Genomic DNA, 23493 nt, shown 5'->3' on the forward strand with positions numbered 1-23493 from the left:
CAATAGTAATTCTAACAATAGTTCTCGTCCCAATTCTCAACAACAACAATCTTACTCCCATTCCGGCCCTCAAAATCAAAATCGATACCCCCCCCGTAATAACAACTACAATAGACCACAATATCAAAACAATAGTAACGCTCAACCATCCTCCCCCCCAGACCATGCCGTGCCCCCTCTGGGAAACTAGCTTCGACCAGGCCCGCGAGGACGGGTACTGAGTCACTTCCACCAAGTCCTCAACTCTGCATACTCACTCACCCACTTGATCTTAACCATGAAGTCACACCTTCCCCAAATTATCGCCCTGAAATTTCTCTACAGTTTTTTAATAAATCATATAACGCTCTCCTGGATTCCGGTGCTTCGGTATCCGCCATCTCGGAAGAACTTTTTCAAAATTTAACATTAGACCCCTCTAAACATAAAATTCCCCTCTTCCCTCTCACTGGTATACTCTTAACAACAGCTCTCAGTAACAAGTCAGTCAAAATTAAATCTCAAATCTATTTAAATTTCTCTATCAACAATTATGACACCTTTGGTATCTTTCTTGTTGTACCCCAACTTTCTACACCTATCATTTTAGGAACTGATTGGTTGCTTGAAAACGGGGTGACCATAGACTACAATGCTAAAGAAATCTCCCTCCCCTCTGTGACAAATAATATACCTTTTAAATTAATCGCTGACCACAACCCAGACAGTCTGGTTAACTCTTTAAAAAATATCAATATCTCTGACGAGTTTCCCTCATTACATGAAGCCCCTTCCAACTCAATATACCAACCTATCCCGTTTGAAACAGAAAAAAATATCGCTCTCAATGACATTCCCCTCAATAATTCTCAGCAAAATTTAATGACCTCCCTTATTCAAAAACATCAACACATCTTTCAAGACAGACCCGGACTCCATAAATTCTTCTCTTATAAATTTAACGTCAAACCCCACGACCCATATAAAATAAAGCCTTATCTTGTACCCTTTTCTCGTCGTCCCGCTGTTCAAAAGGAAATCGACAAAATGATTCAATGGGGGGTGATCGAACGATCTGACGCTCCATATAACAACCCACTCGTTACCGTGGTAAAAACTGATGGCTCTATACGCTTATGTCTAGATGCCCGGAAGTTAAACACAATTATACTCCCCACGCGAGACGCGTCTCCCCCTATTGATGACATTCTAGCAAAATTTAATAACAAATCAGTTTTTTCTTCATTAGATTTCACTTCAGGTTACTGGCAAATTCCCCTTGAGCAGTCCGTACGACAGTACACAAGTTTTTTATACGATGGTCGTTCCTACCAGTTCTGTGTTGTCCCGTTCGGTTTGAACATATCCAATGCCGCCTTTGGCAAAGGCCTTGAGGCCGCATTGAATAATTATTCTATACCCTGTATGTCTCCGAACGACATTCACACGTATGCTGACGATATTCTAGTTTCTTCCCCTTCTTTCGAGAGTCACTTAGACACTCTTGAGTGGATTTTTCACAAAATCTCTCAAGCAGGTCTAACGTTAAAATTAAAAAAATGCCATTTTATGAAACAACAAATTAAATTTCTAGGCCACTTCATATCCCCTAAAGGTATGGTAATGGATCCAGATAAAATTAACGCCCTTCAAAATTTTCCCGAACCCCGTAATAAAAAAGACCTCCAATCATTTTTCGGCTTCTGTAACTTCTATCGTAAATTTTCACAAAATCACTCTTCCCTCCTACACCCCCTCTCTCATCTCATATGTAAAGACACTCCCTGGACATTCACAGAACAAAATAAACTCGATTTTCAAAAGATAAAAAATGCATTCTCTCTCCAAATCTCTCTCACCCACCCGAACTTCAATATCCCGTTTTGTATTCAGACTGATGCATCCTACATAGGGCTCGGTGCTGAACTTTTTCAAATTGATGGTGAAGGCCACCGCAACACCCTTTCTTTTGCAAGTAGGTCACTTTGTAGTGCCGAAAGGAACTACACGGTGACTGAATTGGAACTGTTAGGAATCCTGTTCGCCTGCCAAAAATTTAAAATTTATATTTTAGGACATCCCGTCAATGTATACACCGATCATAAAGCTCTTACCTTCCTTTTCTCCTGTAAATTAAAAAATACCCGTCTTACCCGCTGGACTCTCACTCTCCAGGAGTTCGATTTAAGAATATATCATTGCCCCGGGAAAGAAAATCCTATAGATGCTCTTTCTCGCCACCCCCTCGGTCGTGATGACCAGCCTCCCAAAGACTCCCCTGTAATCCTCCACTATACTCTCCCCCCACCAATTCCCCCCGACATTATTTCATTATTTCAAAATATTTCTGTTGAACAACAACAAGACCCAAAATTATATAAAATCATTTCTTTATTGAAATCAGATTCTTTACCAATATGGCACAAATATTATATGTTGAAAGACAATGTACTATTTACCCGAAAGTTCAAGTATGACGATCACTGGTCCCTATGCATACCAAGACACATGGTAAAACAAATTATTATAGTATTTCACAATTATTATGCCCACTCAGGCCCCCTTAAAACGGCCCATTCGTTAAAAAATATCTGTTACTTCCCTTCCTTCTTCAAAACCGTCCGTTGTGTGGTGCAAGCATGTGAGTTGTGTCAGAAGTGTAAACCCAAGACCACTCGCATTGCTGGTCCCACTCAACCCATTCTCTCCAACAAACCCCTCGACAAGCTGTTAGTTGACTTCTACGGTCCCCTCCCTACGGGAATATTCCAATTCTCTTATATTTTTGTTATTGTTGATAATTTTTCCCGCTTTGTTAAACTATACCCTCTCCGGCGAGCCAATGCCAAGATCTGTATCAAAAGGTTAACCACCGACTATTTCCCAAAATTTGGAGTTCCGCAAAATATTGTCTCCGACCACGGTCGACAATTTATCAGCAAGTACTGGCAGACCTCCCTCAAAAAATTTAATATTCAGGTTTCCCACACTAGTATTTATCATCCACAATCAAACCCCGCTGAAAGAGTCATGAGAGAGCTAGGTAGGATGTTTCGTACATATTGCCATCACAAACATTCCACATGGCCCCAATATGTCCCATACATTGAATGGACCCTCAATAATGTACGACACGAGTCTACCCACCAAACTCCCTCTTCTCTATTTCTACAAAATTCAAAATACAATCCCTTAGCTCAATTTATACAATTTCCACATCAAGACCCCCCTGTCGACTTCCATAAACAACTTACCCTAGCCCAAGAAGTACAACTAACAAAAGCTGAAGCCCGCAAAAAATCTCAAACATCTCATCTCATCCCCACCTTCTTCAAGATTAATGATCTCGTCCTTGTCAAAACCCACAAACTCAGTAATAAAATCGATAAAAAAATATCAAAATTCTTTTTATTATACGAGGGACCCTATAAGGTTAAAAGCATCAAAACTATAAATGCCTATGAGCTAGTCCATCCGGATGATGATACTCCTCAAGGTACCCATAATATCATACACTTGAGACCGTATATACCTCCCATCAAATAACAATAAATAAATACATACCCATATATCTTTTTATTACAATAGTATAATTCTGTTTTCAACGCCAAACGTCATAATCCCTAAATTAAGATAACCATGTCTGTCGAAACAGATGCAAGTGCATTAGTGTACCCTGGGACTAAACCCTAATTGGGGGGTCAATACACGGTGTGTCCTGCCTGACACGGAACCACTACCGTGTACGAGCCTCGCTCCACGCAATTGCGTACAACAATCATCCCGGGTCATTTAATTCGTAACTTTCCGCGTTGTCCCCCCCTCGTCCCCTTTTACTCCGCCTATTTTCTGTCTCTAGTACTTTCTTTAAATTCGTTGGCCCCCCTTCACCCCAGCTCGGTAGGACCCCCGTCTGGCAGAGAGGGACTCTCTGCACGGCAAAGAGTCTGCGACACTCTTCTCGTAAAAAAACCGGTGTTGTAGTGACATCCTGAACCAGGGAGGACACGACCTTGGACCGATCAGGTGCGGCAGCCTTCTGGTCTCAGCGGTTCGCGTCTACCCATGTCCGGGGCGGTTGGTGTAAAAGCTGGCTTCCCTGGAGGTGTTTGTGTAGGCGCGACCGGGTCGATCACTCTGCGGTTCACTGTGTCGTGTATATCTATGATCTGGAGTGACGACTCCCTCTGGGAGTAAAGGGGCCACCAGACTCCGCTCTTGACCGCCCTTTCACTACAACATGCAGGAACTTTCTTGTTAGCCCCCCTAATTCCCCGGTAGGTCCCACCATGACTTGTCATGTGTGTAAAAATAATGTCCAGAGTAACTTATGCAGTGTAAGGTCATTTCCCACCTTGCCTGTACACAATAGTATTTATTTTTATTTTTTTGTCTTGTCCCTTCTACACTAAGCTCCCATAGTGTAGTCGTACCTATTTCTGTCGTGACCCCAGTAAAGGCATAGACAGATCTAGAGTCCCTATTTCCCTGTTAGGTTTCCCCGTTAGGATATTTATTTTGGTTCTGTGGTATCATCATCACTCCCCGGACTAGTCAGGATAGTAAAAGTTGTAGGTTTCCCATTATTAAAAGTTGTAGGTTTTTCATTATTATAAAGTGTTCTGTATACTAATGTGTAGGATTGTTATTGTATTATATTTTTATTATTATTATTATTACACTAATCATATTCTCCCTTGCATTTTTACTATATTGTGCTGGTCTTCTATATTACAAAATGTGCCCTGCACACTCAGGTGCAAGTTTTATTATTATTGTCATAGTAATGCTTACCATGATCTAAATTATTATTATTCATTGATGGTTGCGACCTATTATTATCATTCTTTCACTTATATTATTAATATGTATACTGTAATGAGATGTTTGTCTCTATAATATTATATCCCTATTTAAATTAGTAAATCCCCTCTTCGGGTATTTTATGTCTATGGTCCCCCAGATAGCCACCTCCTAATCAATTGAAAATTTTGTTATTATTTCATGTATGGTAACAGACCAAACTATATGATTATCTGAAATAATACTCATTAATACAAAACATTACCCCTATTTAAAATTATCACATCCCTTTAAAATTATCCATCTCTAACCCCCTACAAAATTCCCTGCCCTTTCTCTTACAACAAGTGGTTTTCGGTTCTGACTTATGTAACAACCTTAACAACTTGTTGGGGGGGTTATGTAACGTCACAGAATTTTGTTACTACTTAATATCATTATCATAGTCCCCTAAACATACCTTTCCTCATATTATCAATTATATTAACATTGAGCGTACCTGTTGGGTACTAGAGCCATTATTATTATTATACCTATCGCATGCAACTATTATTATGAACTATGTTATGTAATAAATGATCCCCGACCTCCCCACCTGCAGCAGTGTTCACCGTCGTCACCACAGCGCACCGGTGTCGGTGCCTCTGTCACGTCCGTCGGGGTACTCGCCGCAGTGCAATTATATAAATTATCCGTATTATTATTGTAAAAGTCCCGCAATATACCTACCCTGATCTTCCCCGCTACGATATCAATGAGACAACACCGACCAGCGACTGGACATCGGCGGCTCACTATACTGGTCATTTTTTCACTTTTATGTCCAACGTCTTTATGACTAGACGTCCAACTCAAGTTGCACTACAGTTTTTTTTTTTGTTGTCTACGTCACCACGTGATATACCCGTCTACCCGGCCGAATCGACATAATATTGTCTGCGTGTTGTTTCATCCACACCGTTTGCATCGACCAACATGATGGGCTAGGCGACCACCATGGGCCCGATGCCGGGCGGAGCAATGCCACAACCACACCTTCCACGGCTCAAGTCATCATTATTCAGCATCAGTAATATACCACCATATCCCCCCATACCCTTTTTATTTATATTATTATTATATTGTTTTATAATACCGCGCATGGCGCCATGTCCTTCCTATTATTCCAACCTTCCGCAATGTAGGCGGTAACCCTACGGTCGTCAGATTATTTTTATTACGAACATTATATATATATTAAAAGCACCCTAGGTGTCGGCGGACCTCGTGGGCCGACCTACATTTGCACTTATTAATCCTTTATACGCACTTGTCGTGTGCGCCAAATTATTCTTTTCCCTATTAGAAATATTCCCGTAATTGCCATGTGTCAACAAAATTGTTATTTAAAATATTAACGATCAACTACTGTGTTATTGTGTGCGGGAGCCACATATTATTATAATTCTGTATTCCCATAGTATTACCATCATGTTTATTAAAAAATCTCTATTATTATTACCCTAATATTCTGTATTCTTATTATTTATTAATGTTCTATTTTTTTTTGTTTATTTCCCCTTTTAATAAATCTTTGGCGTTCATTCGCCAATGCGTGTTCAAAGCCTATGAGTTCCACCGACTTGGCCCCTGGGGTCATCACGCGGTGCGGCTCATAGGTCACGCCCGAAGTGTTCCCCTTCGGTCGTGGGTGGTTTTTGGTAGCCTCGAAAACTACCAGAATCTCACAGTACGAAACGTGTATAATAAAAATCATCGCGTGTGCATACCAATGCGCGTCGTTAGATTTATACGATTTTAATGACAGCGCACGATGTACAATATATAACTTAATATTTTCATTCCGCGACCACAATGGAACACATCATTTTTTATGCTGCAGCACGTTGCGCATAATATGTATATTAAATTCGTACCTATAAATCGCGAACGGTATCATTACAAATTACGATGTATAACAATATTATCATTCATCATTATTACTATGCCTATACTATATGTCATCGGTTAGGTACATCGGTTGCTTGATACGTACACATCGACTATGTTTTACCTATATATACATGATTATAATATATTATATAGTTTGAGCCTTGGGCCTTGGATGAGCGGTTGCAGCCGTACGTATATAGTATGTCATTACTTAACGGGCGCCATGTATATTTTAATATGCTTGTATACGTAGTAATATATTATTAAGATATTATACAATATATTAATATTATGTATAGTCGACACGACTGCCGCACGACAACCGCTGATGACGAACTAAATACGTTTTACTGAAATCCTATATACGCCGCCGATTTAGACATCATCTTCACCGATTCCACCAAATACGTCTTTCGGGTCGTCGTATATACTCGTAGAATGAAATCAGATAGGTTTTCGTGGACAGTCGTGACAAACAGACTTAGATCTCGAGATCGCGCGTCTCGTTTTATGATATGTAATTATATTTTACATTGTATATTTCGTACTGCTGAAAATGGCCATCTTATGTGTCCACCCGATTTATTATATTATTATCGACACTGTGTATACATGTATTTTCGAAGTGCGATTAAAAAAATGTATTGCTATACAATTTCACACGAGTGGATATTTTGTCAGACTGATCATACCTGTATGGTCGAACACAAAATGTTTTGTTTTAATAAGATTTTCAGTCGAAAGATTCACGTTTATTATAATGATATTTATAAGTACCTATCTATATGTTTCTGCAGATTTGATACGTCTGCAGCAGTAGCTAGACGCGTTATGTTATAATAATGTACCTATACTTCATAAAAGGCAACGTTTTTTCAACACTGTATAGATACTAAGCACACATTATTGTCATGAACATAACATATATATCGTATAGCGATTGTACACGCGCGCTACAAATGTTATTGACATTTAAAGACATCGCGAGGGAATAGGATTTTTTTTTCAAAATCCACGAGAAGCCGAGAAGTGAGAACAACGTTACACTATAGTGTTAAATATATTATACGCGACTTTGCGACCATATAATAATATACTATAAGATAATATAGTTTAATAATAAAATAATAATAAAAGCGTATATGGGTGTGAGCAAGTGTTCTGGCATCTATATATAACTATATCGTTATGTACTTAATATTATATATATAATATGATTTAATGAAAATGTTCTCGGTGAAACAATAATCAGGAAAATGTCGTCCACATTGTATAAATAAGAAATCGCGGTTCGCAAACGTTTCACACTTATTCATACTATTAAAGATAAAAACTCGTATAATAATAATTATGATTGCATATCTCGATAATTTATTGCCTACGAAATACTTCACAGGCCAATTTACTATATATATATAAATGTATGTCTGTCAATCAATTTACTCACTGCTCCACTAAAATTCACACAACATCTGCGCAACGACAACGCATATAAACAGCCAAATATGGTTCGTAATTATCTCACGATTAGACATTATATTTATAGTGCGTATATTATCCAAATGTTTCAACAAACTAAAAAAAAACTTTTAATTCACATCACACTATAATGAAACACAACATTATGTTGTTGTTCCAATACGATTTAGGTTTTCGAGAATAAAAAATACTCAAAATCCCAAAATATTCATTTATTATATTTTCTCGGTTATATTTTAGTAAGACATTTCACGATTTTAAAATCGAAATATAATAAATTTATATTATAAAGCCGTGCAGTAAGTAACGTTCAACCGTTATGGTGATAAAAACGTTGTTTGGTTTATACCGAAATTAATCGATTTAATAATCAATATATTCTTACATAAATTATATCTGGGTGCGCTGGTTTACCCTAGAAATAATATTGTGAAATCGCTAAAAAAGTGTTTACGTAGATTATAATTTATAAATAATAAAACAAAATAAGAAATATAGGTATCATCAATATACAATAATTTCACTTAAAGGTCTCCACACACTGCGGTGGCGATTATCGCTGCAGGACGCGGTAACGGCAAAATTAAGCCGGTCACAATTTACCGCCACCGCGGCGGCACCGCTAAGACAAAAGAATTTTACCACTGACTACCAATGCAGTGTGTGGAGACCTTAATTCGTAATCAATCAATTTCGTAAAAATATTTACCTCAAAGCGTTTTAAGTTTTAACCAATACCTTCAAAAACCAGGGATCGAGAAATCATGTAACAAAATATATTTTTCCATCCAAGTGAGTTTAACAAAGGATGGGTAAACAAAATTATTTGTTTTATTTTTTAGTAGTCTGGGTGCTTTCACAGAATATAGTATGATATACTTCGATGACGAAATTTACAAAATATATTAAGCTGTTTAATTTGTATCAGAGGTAAAAAAAAAAATAAGAGAGGCCTAACTGCGATGGCCGTTCACACACACACACACACACACACACACACACACACACACACGCACGTGATATTATGCCCGTCGAATAGCACCTAGGGGCTTTTGCACCCACACCTAGTCCGTGACACACCCGAAGTCGTCAACAACGCAACTCACCGTCTTCGTCTTGGTGAACTTGGCGAGGTTGTATATTTTTTTGTTTCGGTATCTCCACGACAGCGATCAACCGACCGACCGACCACACGAGCATAAATAGGCCACCGTGTGCGACGGCTGCACGCGCGCGCGCGCGCGCGTGTGTGTGTGTGTATGTATGTAATGATATACATGGTATTTTGATAGATCAAAAAGAAAACGTAAACAAATCTTATAAAAAAACCCTCCGACAGACCGCAAACGTCAAGTTTAATGATAACGTATACGTACCTATATTTATTAAACAAGTATACGTGCTCACGTTCCAAAAAGGCGCGATGCATATAATATTAATTGTTATTGTACTTGTACAGTTGATGCAGTGATGGCTGACAATAATTATAATCATAATACGACGGACGGTAAAAGACGAAACACTATATTATAGCTACCGAATTCCTTAGAGTCATATCTATTACCACAACTGTTATAACACGATATTATATACACATGTGGCGACTATAGTGTGTTATTATTTTTTCAACACACCGTCACCGTATAGGTATACTGTCCGTGACCGTGTAAGTACTTAAACTGTTGCGATATATATTTATATATATATAATTACGTTAAACATATATAATGACGACCGTTTTGATCCGTCGGTGGATGCGTTTTTCAAAAGAAATGTCATCGCACTATTTATGGGTATATCGTGTTACTCGCCACCGCCGCACACGTTGATATTATTATTATATTCGACCGTGTGGTATCGGTATAATAATTACAAGCTCCAGTCAAAAACTCCGCCCTTTTTCGCTTATGACTCTGAAGTCGTATTATCGATATGCTATATAATATAGGTAGTAATATTATCATATTAGTTAAAAAATTATGTATATATATAGCCATATAGGACCGGTTGGCCGTGGACCATAACCACTGTGTCGGGGGCTGTTTTTGTTGTGTTTTTTATCATTTCTCGATCGACTAACGAGGAAAATCTAATATAATATTATTATGCAAAACGAATTTAAATACCGTCGGCAATGATATCTCATCATCAATCGGAGCCTCAGAGGACCGTATAATTTTTTTATTTTCCGAATACAATGCGACATAGTCGTGTACGTATGTATAATATAAAATCATATATTATACCTTAAACATTTGTCTGCACTACTCTACAGCGTTAGGCATTATTCTGTTCGCATATCTATTAAAAAACAAAACGTTGCAGATTTATTTTATTATTTTATTCCCACGGAATATATTTCTAGTGTTTTTCGTAAATTAATTCTATTATAATAAAGGAATATTCAAAACATCACCACGTATGAGTCTTTGACGAGCCCAATGATATGCAGACTGCAGCCGTCACGTTATACAAACGAATTGGGCATGAATACCATATTGGCTGGTATATAATATAAGTATACTTAACCAGAACAATAAATATTAACATAATATAAATGTCAAAAATATTATTGTCGTTTATGTTTCAAAAAATATTTTTTATGGCCGATCGTTTTTTTTTTTCGTCATTAGTGTTAAAATTAATCAATCGGAATTTGAATAAAATTTACGAAATAACAAACATTCTACATACGAGTAGAAAATAAGACCATGTAGTTTATTTCATAGTATTATAAATTAAAAACCGTTATTATTATTCTCAATATTATAATTCACTGTACGTTGCTTATAAAATATTCTGTTTTTGTTATTATATATGGGTGATACAAATATACAATGTAATATTTATACATGTTTTCTTTATTTTCTTATGTAGTCATTGTAAAGTGATGACAAATATATTTTACATTATTCAAAATTTTATTAAAACAATAATTTGTAATAGCATAATATAATAAATATAGTATAATATCGTAGTGAATCGGTGATATAATATCTATTACAACGAAGCTCAAAAACGTATCCTCACATCATGACAAAACCACTGGGATGACACTCCAACCAGTAACAAACTAAGTAACGTCAAAAAAACAGTTGCAAAATACCCTGAAAAGGCATCAAAGAAAGAACAAAAAATAATCAACAAAACTAGAATAGGCCACATAAATATTACCCACTGCTACTTAATCACTAAGGAATTTAAGCCAATGTGTTCCTCATGCAACACCCTCCTTACAATCGAACATATAATCATCAACTGCCCCAAATACGCATCTTCACATCATCTCCTCAAGAATCCTACAATACTTGAAGCAGCCCTCATCAAACCAACAGCGCAAATATTTTCAATTTTTTTAAAATTAATTGGTTTAAATGATAAATTATGATACTACTGTATATAAGATATGTTTGTTTTCTATGTCTTGATATTGTATAAATACTTTTAGTTTGTAAATAACACTAGGCTAATAATCTTTGTAATTGAAGCTTTTAATCAATAAAAAAAAAATAATAATAAATAATATTTATTACGAGACGTATATTATGAAAAATAAAACGCAAGCGAGTAAAAATAATAATTATTATAATAATATTATATCAGTATCTACACAACAGTCAACATCTGCGACGCTACAACAATATTATTATAATAATCGTTTCGATTGAGTTGTAAAATAATAAATAAACCATCTAAACGTCACGTGAGATTATTGGTAGTGGACGGTGTTATTTTTTTAAGACAGCCAACTAGTAAATAATAATAATAATAACACTAATGTGGATGAAATATGAAAATAATCACTGTATATTGTATAATATTATTGATATAATAATATAATATAGTATAATATGAATCGCGTGGGCATACACTGCATGACCATGTTAATTCAGTGGGCATTCGCGTATATACTATAATATTATTATCATTATTATGATAATATGTATAGATAAATCCAGTGTATGGTTTATTGAGTGTTTATATCGTATAATTACGATATAATAATAAAAGTATAATATACATCCTTCGGTAGTCGGTGGTCAAGTGATGCTGTACCCATTTAATATTATAATTTACGCGCGCTTTCGTTGTAAAACTATACTAAATACATCGCGCCGTAATTGTGTGGTACATATATTATTATTATTTTTAAACACGAAGTAATTGCACCTGAGAATAGTAATTTACATCGATTTGACCGATTCGGATGTGGGAGCGACGACGACGTAGGAATAAACAAAACTATTACAAATCGTAATAATAGGTATCGATATATCATAATAACTGAGCCGCGTAAAAAAAAAAACACAAAATAGGTCGCGTACTTAAATTTTTTATTTATTTTTTATTGTATGTTTGTACACAAATAAAAAAATATATAATCAAATATGTATAAATTGAATAGTCTATATCGTTCATTATATTATTATTATCATATCGCGCCATCGCGGTACAAACCTTATAATTCGTACGCGGCAGCGTACGAGTGGGAGGAAATTAAAAATTTAATATTATGACACACATAATAATAATTTTATATTATATTATGATATGTACCGCAGGAGTGTCCTGACCGGGCAGAGTATTTTTCGTGCGAAACCGTTCGCGAAACAAAGAGATGGGCGTGAGAAACTGCAAGCGCCGCGTAAATAATCATCTGTGCTTATAACTATAATAAAATGTATATACCAACTGTGTATATATATTTATATATATAAGACATAACGTATACCATAATAAATATATATAATATATATATATATGTATATATAATACTATAATACATAATATGTAATATGACATATTTATAAACATACTGTATTACTGTATACGCAGTGTTCGATGTGTCTGCAGGATTTATAATAATATGTATTATAATGCCTATCTAACAATACCTAACATAGGCACTCATTTGCTGTTTTACGATATTTTTTGGAATTTGTGTGTGTGTTTCCGGTCGAAATCATATCGCGTCCGGAATAATAATACTGCTAATAATAATAATAATAATTCTATAACACGCGTACACAGTATATGACTTGCATGCATAATATACGTTTAGGTGAGTAGGTGTTATACTATATATACATGGCTCGCGAATTTCTCAGGACGTCAACAGAACGTAATAATTATCATTTATAGTTGTATCCGTTATTTTCGTCAGAGAGTCGAAATTACAATATTATTATAAATTATATATTATATAGTATATAGGTACACGCATGACCGTGGCAGTGGCATTTCAAATCGACGTGCGTGTGCAAAGATTACAGTTCGGCACACGTTACAGAAAATCGTAATTGAAATTGTACATATTTGGAGGCGTTGAGATATCGTGCGGTGTTAAACAATCGCCCACAGCCTCAAATCTTTAAATTATTTTATTTTTCATTCTCCCCAGATTGTTCGTCATGCCCCAGTATTTGTGTGTATTAAAACCTAACTTTTTTTTTATATATATCACATTACAACGACAATATGAATTTCCTCCATAGAAGATTATGAACGTCTACGCGCAATACCCTATATAAAGTTATTGCAACCAAATAGTAACAAATAGAAATAAAAAAGCAATAAATTAAAAAAAAAAAAAAACTGAAGAAAGTGTATGAACTTGACCAAGAGTATAGAGGAACTGATATCCATTTCAATTTGGGAAGGAAAAGTCACAACAAAACTAGGTAGACCGTCAAATGAGTATTTGATTTTTACGAATTATCATGGATTGGAGGAGACCATCAAAACCAATTTTCGGAAAATAAGACCGCTATACAAAAAGTCTCGAAAACGAACGTCTGAAAAATATAGTTTTATACATTTTTATCTTAAGGGGCACAACCCGTATTCTTAGTATGTAAAAAACTAACATTATGTTACGCGACATGCTTACAGTTTACACGAAGTTGCGCACGCGTGCAGACAATATAGTATATATATTATACACACCGACTTGCATGGTCTATACTACATGGAGGTGTTCGGAAATACCTACACATCATGCATACATGATCATATAATGTGCATATGTGTGTATAGACAACAGGGTTGATAAATTTCATGATTTGCACATACTTATAGTCTTATAAATAAACATTTCAATGTAATATATTTTACTCGTTCAAGGGTCAGCTGAGTGTGTTAAGTTTTCCGAAAATAAATGATTTTATTGTAGGTATCGAGTACGTCTCATCAACATTTTGTGTGTAAATTAAAAATTATCTCAGTATTAAAAATGTATAACATATTAAATTCTAATTCAGCAAAATCTATTGATTTTGACACTTAGTTACATAATATCTATAGCTTTAGCATTAAAGTGAACTTAATTTTTATACAATTTAAAGGTAAGGATATTACTGTTGTGCACGTGTTGATTTTTTTTACATTCAAATTTCAAAATGAATTACAAATATTAAAATTTATCTACGATAATCATTGCCAATAACTCGTTTTAAAATTAAAAACCGATTAGATAACACAGGTAATATTCTTACCTCTAACTTTTTTGATAAGTTAATTTAGTTAATTTACTAACTTTTATATTAAATATAAAATAAAATGTATTGCATTTTCTTAAGTTTTACGATCGTAAGACGGAGACAACATATAAGAAGATATGACGTTCTCTTAATAATTGAAGATATAAATGCCACCGCAGTGTTCTACTGTTGATAAAAAAAATATGTATATATACAGGGTGTCCCGCGAGGATTTACTCATTGCGATATCTAACGAAATAATGGAAATATCAAAATTCGGGTTTTATAATAAGATTTACAGGGATAAGAACGACAATTATTTCATTTTTAAATTTATTTTAATGTTTGGGTAAAAAAGTTAAAAAATATATTTTTTTATTTAATTATTTCCAAAAAAATTAAAGATAGCCATTTTGTAGAGTTTATTTTTCTGAAAATATTGACGTTTCAACATTTTATTTTCATTAATTTCCTGATTTTTAATATTTTTTCTAGTTTTGAAGAAATAAAATATGATTAAAAATTTATAACTATTAGATACGCGGAAAGTATTCGGCCGGCCGTATGGGAATGCGCGTGGCACGGCGGGTCACATGTTTGATAACATTACGGTGTTAAATAATTCACAACTAATTCTCGAAACTAAAAAAAATATTAAAAATCAAGAAATTAATGAAAATAAAATTTTGAAACGTCAATACTTTCAGAAAAATAAACTCAACAAAATGGCTATCTATAATTTTTTTTGAAATATATATTTTTTAACTTTTTTACCAAAACATTAAAATATGAAATAATTATAGTTCTTATCCTTGTGAGTCTTATTAAAAAACCAGAATTTGGATATCACCATTATTTCGGGAGATATCGCAATGGGTAAATCCTCACGGGACACCCTGTATATATTTATACTATAGAGTATAGGTATATATTTTATCGCAAGTACATTAAGATCAGCTGTATATAATGATCTATATAGTATCGTACTGTCGTAAGCCGTCGATCATTAGTCATTGTAGACGATGGTGTTGACAATCTCGCACAAAGATGTATTTTATTATATCAAATCGTATATAGTATATAATATAATATATATATATACAATTTTATACAGTCCGTGTTGTGCGCGTGAAAAATATCCACTGGCACGTTAATCGATGTTCATATCAACGTCATTCATATACGTATTTATAATGAGCGCATATTCTGCGTGAGTACAGTGGTAATTCATAAAATAATATTATAAACTACAAAATTACCCCCTACAATTACATTGCATTTGAGTTTCAGCCGCTTTTTATTATTTCAGTAGCACTGCTATAAGTAAAACGTAAGCATACGAATGTGAGTGCCTACCTACCTAATATTTTTATAAAAAATGGGTATCGTCAGTGCATTACTCATAGTGATATTATATTTTATACGTTTTTAAATAGATTTCAACGTGGGAGAGGGTAACTAATTTCTGTTGAACTATAATATGTTTTCAATGTTGTTAATTGTGAATGTTTATTATTTTTTGTCAGAATTTCAATAAAATTCAAATTCAAAGACGAAGGAACTATGGCGGTCTGGAACGATTAACCGAACAATATAGGTATATAACATAATATTTATATAGCGTAGGTACCTGATGTAAACGGCGAGAGTTTATCGGTCCCAAAAACTAAGACATATTATAAACTTATACGTTATATTTAATAATTTATATATAATATATATGACGTGTAAGCAGGTAAGGCCGAAACCCGTTCGCTACAGCAGCCGGAAAGACACGCAAATTTTTTTTTATATGCATGAAATATATAGGGACCACATTTATATACTTCACTCGTATAGCCACGTGTAGGACGCATACAAATAGTACACGTACCTACCTATAATATACATTATAGGTACGTCTCGCCGTATATTTTATTGTACTTCCACGCGACTTGCGTTAAATGGGTAGTTATATATGAAATAATATATGCACCTTTAGCCAGCATAATATACATACCTATGATATACCTATGTGCAAACGTGCACACATAATGCAAGTGTACACTGCACACATATAACGACGTGGCTGACCGAATTGATTTGCTCGTCTTGGCTACTACAGGTGTGTACATCGCGCTATGTACTAGCGAACACAAAATATATATGTATATTATCCTTTTTTTTTTCCTTCTTGAAACCGGAAACGGGTGGGAACTGTTTAGCACAATACTGCCACCCGAACCCGTATGTATATTATCCCTCGCATCGGCGAATAGTCCAAGACTTATCGAATACACCTACAACGTGAAATGTTCATCATTTTCACACATTTGATGCGGATGGATTAAATTTACACTGCGTACAAGTCTCTTGGAGTTTGGAATGGTAAGTGATTAATTTTCGACAATGTGATAGTCAGAAGTATAATTTAGATTTAGTATCTAATTTATTGACGTATTGTTATTTATAATAAGTAAATCTGTTGTATGATAAATCTGTTTTCGAAAGATATGAAAAAGAAGTTATACAATAATAGTCTACGTAACAAGCAGAGTTTTAACGATTCAGTTAATAATGACTTCTTTTTTCCAAAGATTTTTGATGATTGATTAATCATGTTATTTTCGTTTGTCTCAAACGCTCTTACAATCTTACATAAATACATAATATGCATTACAGGGACTGGAACCATATTGAAACAAAACGTTTCTGAAATCCCAATTTCGCCGGAACCTTGATTATATATGTATAGTTTAGAGACTAGTGCCGATATTTTGATAACAAATATTATGATTCTAAACGCATTTTCGAATGTCTTCCTCATCATCGGTATCAACCATAACAGCTGATATTTTTAATTTTAAAGTATATAATCTGACATTTTTGTTTTTCTATAAACCCTTATGAAACCAGAACGGAATTTATTGTACTTCTAGAAACCGAAAAATCAAAAAGTTCTAGTTCTAAAATATACCAGTGCCTATTATAGTTATTACATAATAATAAAATAATGATGTTGAAATATGTGCCATTGATGGCTAATATGGACAAACGGCCGCCATGACAATATTTATACGTACACGCCCCTCTTCCTCCAACTCATCGCCCCTACTTTTGAACTTTCAGGCCCATATGACTTATCGCTGTTGTCGCTGTACCGTTTAATACATCATACGTTAATAAAACGTTTTCAATATAATATTACGTTTTATGATGTATATACAGATACAGCTTCCGCACACGTGCTCGAGGGTAGTATGTGACGGTACTACGGTAGTCTACGAATTGATATGACTTATAATACTGAATATAATATCGTGTACATTATTACCATTATTATGTATATGAACGTGTTAATATTCACGCGCACATTCATTATTATGTTATAATCGATGCCCTCATTTTGTTTTTACAACCGCCTAGCTAACGCCACGAGGTAAATCGGGTTTTCATTGCAAGGACGAATCTTAATAATGTTTTCCAGGAACTAATTGTCATCACATCATGATTATTTTTATGATTACGATGATAATGATATTACTATTTTATATTATATATACAAGAGAACTTGACGGCATTGCTACGGGGGGTTTTTTTTTTTATTATAATACAATTATTATTATTATGATTTTTGTTATGTATATAATAATATAATACTTCCTATTTCACGATGGTCCATAACGCACCCCCGGGTTAATGCGTGTCACGCTCGCTCGACTTATAAATATATTTAATATTTTTCTTGTCGATATATAAATCGTCGAACGCGCCTTGCCTTATAAAATATGATATTAATGACGACACCGCAATACTATTTATAGTATTTATAATAATATTTATATAGTTGTACTCAATTAATGTCCGCATAATATAGTCAGACCGGTGTTTCGTGAGATTGATATACCCGCAGCGGTGTAGTCTAGACATTACAGAGAGTATATATAGGTATACGTCGATTTGTCTACAAATGCTATGGCCCGTGCACGTATAAGGGATTATAACCAAGTTATAACCAAATTTGGGTTCTCGCATACCTGGTACATAAACGTATAAAACGCACTACGTATAATCACGATCGTTAAACCGCCATCAGTAGTTATCGGGGTGAATCCCTGGTGTCATGGCACGAGACAGTAATAATGGTCACGGTTGCAGCCTGCTGTACGCGTGTATAATATCAGTAAATGTAATAGCGTGTACGTGTAATTGTGCACGAGTGTGTGTGAGCGCACGGCAATAATATATCCTTGTATAAAATCCGGTATAGTTGTTTTTCGTTAATTACCAAAGAGGTCGCAAAGTCGGATGGATCTGCCGCGCCGAGATCGAGCCGTGCATACGTAACTATATGTCGGCCTGCTACGTGTTCGCAATAACGTATTGACAGTTTCGTCCTCGGCATGTCAGTCGTGTGTCCGACACGGGCGGAAGGCAAGAAAAAAATGGGAAAAAAACATTGTTCGAATCCCATATAATAATCAATTAGCCCGACCAAGTATATAATAATAAAATGTCGATAAAAACGATAAGAGAAAAAAGATGAAACATTGTACTCATATATTATATTATACAAGTACAAGACACGCTTTTTTTGTGTTAGTATACTCTGGGTATAATACTGAAAATAACAAAATGTAATTTTGAAATTTACACGGTGGCCGGTGACCAGAACGTGAGGACGCAACCATTGTTAAAATTTTGACTTCCTTATCCCATTTCAGGAATTATAATAGATAATTATAATCTACGCAACATGTTCATGTAAATTTTGTACAAGAGAAAAAATCAAAGTCAAATGTTAAAAGTATTAATAATGTCCAATTATAAAAATATAACAAGATATTAATAATCTATATAGGTACCTCGTACCTATACCTTGTAAATATATAATATATACATATTTTAAATTATATACTATAGGATTATAAATACAAAACAACTTGAAAATTTCAAAACACTAAATTATACTAAAATTAGCATCTTGTTAATACGCTATAATTATCATAATTTAATAAATAATTATTAATTATTATCCAATTCAATTATGAATGTGATTTTAAAACAAAGCATATATTTGGTTGAATATTCAAGGAAATCTGAAAGTATTCAATCTTAGATACAAAATGTTTTTAAGTTATATTTAAATAATGTCTTATGTAATATCATGATAAATTAAATATTGGAATTTTATGATTATTATTATTTCAAGAGCTCATCATAAAATTATTTCTATTTAGTAGAACAATTTTACACGAATGAAGTACATCATTTTCGAGTTACTTAATAATATATTATAGTATACAATATTATAAAAGTATCGTATTTCATTGGTGTTAAGTATTCATGAATAAGTCGTATAGGACTTACGTAACGATATATCTCTATATCATAATAAAAAATTCTCCTTTTTGTTTTACTTTTTTTTTAAATTTAAATTGTATATTAAAAATTCGATATAAACTGTAAGCTTTACAGCGTAAAGTATTGAAATTATTTATGGATAGAAACTTATAAATTATACTTTATATAAATAAGTTATTATGATGTGTTATTAGTTTATAATATACATATTCACTTTTTTTATACAACCAAGTACAGTAGTTTCATAAATTTAAAATAATTGAAGCGATTAAACACACGTCCAATTAGAAACACAAAAATATATGCATATGAATGGAATATAAATATAATATTTGTTTAAAAAATGTAAGTAATTTTCTATATTTAATTTACAAACTACGTATAATATAATTATTATATCATATCATATCCAATAAAACAATTAGTATTGTTAGAGATTTTATGATTTTATTGCATAATAGTTATGTATATATAAGACAAATAGAGATCGTAGGCGAACTTACAAGGGACTGTGTAAGATACCAAGATAGAAGCCCTCCCGAAGTTGAATGAGGTAAAAAAAAATGTATTGAGAATATTAACAATGTATGATTAACTTATTTACTAATTTTCCAAAGATAAACAAACTTAAATAAAAAAATGTCCTAACATCCCTATGTAGATAGATATAATACTTTCCTGACTCAAATACATTTTTATAAAAATAATGATACATATAACAGATCTAAATGGTTGTAAACGTTTATTTTTGTAGCAAACGTTAGAAAATACGTAATGAATGAGCAAATCGGATTACAACCACGAAGAAAATTGAAAATGATTTTTGGGTGAGCGTAAGCACAGACGTAATTAGTACAAATCAAGGGGGCGTCACACCACTATAGTATGTTTTTAATGGTCACATTTACAAATTTTAAATAACTATTATTTAATCTAAATATATATACAAATTATTAATGTTTGTTTTTATGAAGCTTATCGACTGGTAAGCTATACTGTACTAATGATACCAAATTTTACACATATCTTTCTTAAGAGGACGTAGCACCCGCATGTGTTGTCTCCGTCTTACACTCGTACGACATGGGAAATGTTCATTCGCTAGTTTCAATAGGGTATTGTCAGTTTTTATATTAGAGTGAATCCACCTATTAACAAACTTTTAGGTAGCAACATTATCTGTGTTCTCTCATTGGTTTTTTACGATAATTTAATTTTCAAGTGAGTTTGGGTATGTAAATTATGAATATTTTAAAATGTCCATAAATCACTTAAAAATTAAAATATCGTAAAAAATCAACGAGAGAACACAGATAATGTTGCTATAGGTACCTAAAAGTTTAATACTAGGGGGATTCACTCTAATATCAAAACTGACAATACACTATTGAAACTAGCAAACGATAATTTGCTAGGTCGTACGTGTGTAAGACGGAGACAACACATGAGGGTTAGACGTCTTCTTAAGACTCGCCGAGTACTTACAGCTCAGTTTTTCAATCCCTATAGTTCGATTTTGGCTTACAAATACTGTTCGTTTTTGCTCATGATAATAAAATATTTTTTGTTAGTATAAAGCGTGCCATTGGTTAACGAAAAATTCGTAGATTATTGACTCATAAAGTCATAAGTCACAAACTACTAGACCAAAATTGAAAAGAAAACTTCAGACATTGTTCTTAGATAATATATTAATACAATTTAGAATTAGATTGAATAATGTTTGAAAAATACCAAGTACTATATCCAATCCTATACAAGTTAATTGCCTATATTGTTCGAATTAATTCATAAATAATAAGGTACACAAATTCCAATGTGCTCGTGACATGAGGTACGCTATAACACTGGAAACATCGATCTATATCATAAAACGCTATCGTTGTACAAGTGTACAACATGTATTGATATGGGTTCATTTATTTCAGGACAAAGTTAGATTAAAGGTACAGCTAGTTATTATAATATAAATATTAAATAGTTATACATATAATATAACTCAATAATTATCTAAGTTTTATTATGATTTAAGCAAATCATCAGAAATACATTTTACTAGACTAAGCAATTTTTTATTTATATCTATAATCATCCATTTATTAATCGTGTTGCTTATGTTTACAGTTTACATAATGTGTACTGATGACTTCTGATTGAAAATATTAATCAATAATCATTTATCATCTTTATCGAACTTATTTTATTTAATTAATCATACTATTGAATTAAATCAATGTTTCTCGCACAAAATTTACATAAGCAATGAAAAGGAAATAAAAATATGATTATCGAGAGGTGAAGATCTCGAATACTTGAAGACATGCATAAAAGTAACCTAAAAACAATGAAATACGTATTACGTCTAGAAACTTACTTGGCGAAAGGTTCACTGTCCAGCCGGTAATAGTTCTCGATTGGTTCCGTCTTAATCAGCCGCATTAACTGTTTCTCGTCAACTACGACCACTCCTTGTTCGACATCCGCGTGCTTCCACAGCACCGTCTGCTTACTACTGCTCTTGGTCTTGTTGGCCTCTGCTTTTCGTTGCACAACACCCTTGGCCGCGGCCCGGCCGCCCTTTTGGCCTGACGCGTTCATACGGCTACTGATCGCCCCGCTGCCCGCCGTCGGGTATATCAACATAGTTTGCGTATATGTGTGAACACCGGCTCGGTACTCGGGGTAGGTTGGTTAAAATTTAATTCGATAAAAAGTCGTAAAACGCTAATGAAAACTAAAAAAAAAAACTAAAAAAATAATAATACGATCCAACGGGTCTCGAAAACAACACCGCTAGCAAGTGGGGAACGTCCTGGAGACCACGGACGTGTGTTTGCTTGTTTGTTCGGCAGCCGAATGAAAATTCTCAGACGGTCGAGAGGAAAACAAAAAACCGCTCGCGAACTATAATAATAATATATTACGCGTATGCTCGGACGAACGCGACTGCGAAAACGTCCGAATTCGACGTATACGTATTGGCGGCCTATGAAATCACAATATTAAGTGACAAACGCGCAAACTTGCAGATTCACCGGACTTCGTAATACCTACGATGACGATAGAAACAATCATGTAAACAATACTTGCAATGGTATGTGACCACCAGCAACGGCATATCCTCGCCGGAAGACGTCGACTACAGTTGGCCGCGTACGCAAACAAACTGCCGCGGTTAAGTCCCGGCGGCGTTGATCGAGCGATCTATAGGAGCGCGCGCGCGCTGAGGCTGCGGCGGCCGTCGGACGACCCGCTCGCGCACGTGGTGGGAGAACCGACCTGAATATACGGCGTGGTGGAGACGTCCGTGCGGGAGCTTTGATGTCGACGACGTCGTCACCGCGGCAATATTATAACGATCATAATATTTTGTGCCCATCATATTATTATATTTTTAATATTATTTTTGAGTACGTAATTTAATATTGGTACTCAATCAATAATTATAATAACGACCACGGCTTGATTATTTTATATT

General features: G+C 34.2%; 1 protein-coding gene across 1 annotated transcript in view; it reads right to left on the reverse strand.

Annotated features, from left to right (window-relative positions):
* The window catches only part of LOC107167798 (uncharacterized), a 49537-nt gene extending 26348 nt beyond the window's left edge, over positions 1–23189 (reverse strand). The window contains exon 1 of the mRNA XM_015516985.2: positions 22390–23189. Coding sequence (XP_015372471.1) covers positions 22390–22658 — 269 coding nt within the window. The 5' untranslated portion in view covers positions 22659–23189. The remainder of the gene's footprint in view (positions 1–22389) is intronic.
* Between the last annotated feature and the right edge of the window lie 304 nt (positions 23190–23493).

This window comes from Diuraphis noxia, unplaced genomic scaffold (assembly GCF_037042655.1).
Source record: "Diuraphis noxia isolate RWA-SAM2 unplaced genomic scaffold, SU_Dnox_SAM2 contig0004, whole genome shotgun sequence".
In the NCBI taxonomy this organism is placed as follows: domain Eukaryota; kingdom Metazoa; phylum Arthropoda; class Insecta; order Hemiptera; family Aphididae; genus Diuraphis; species Diuraphis noxia.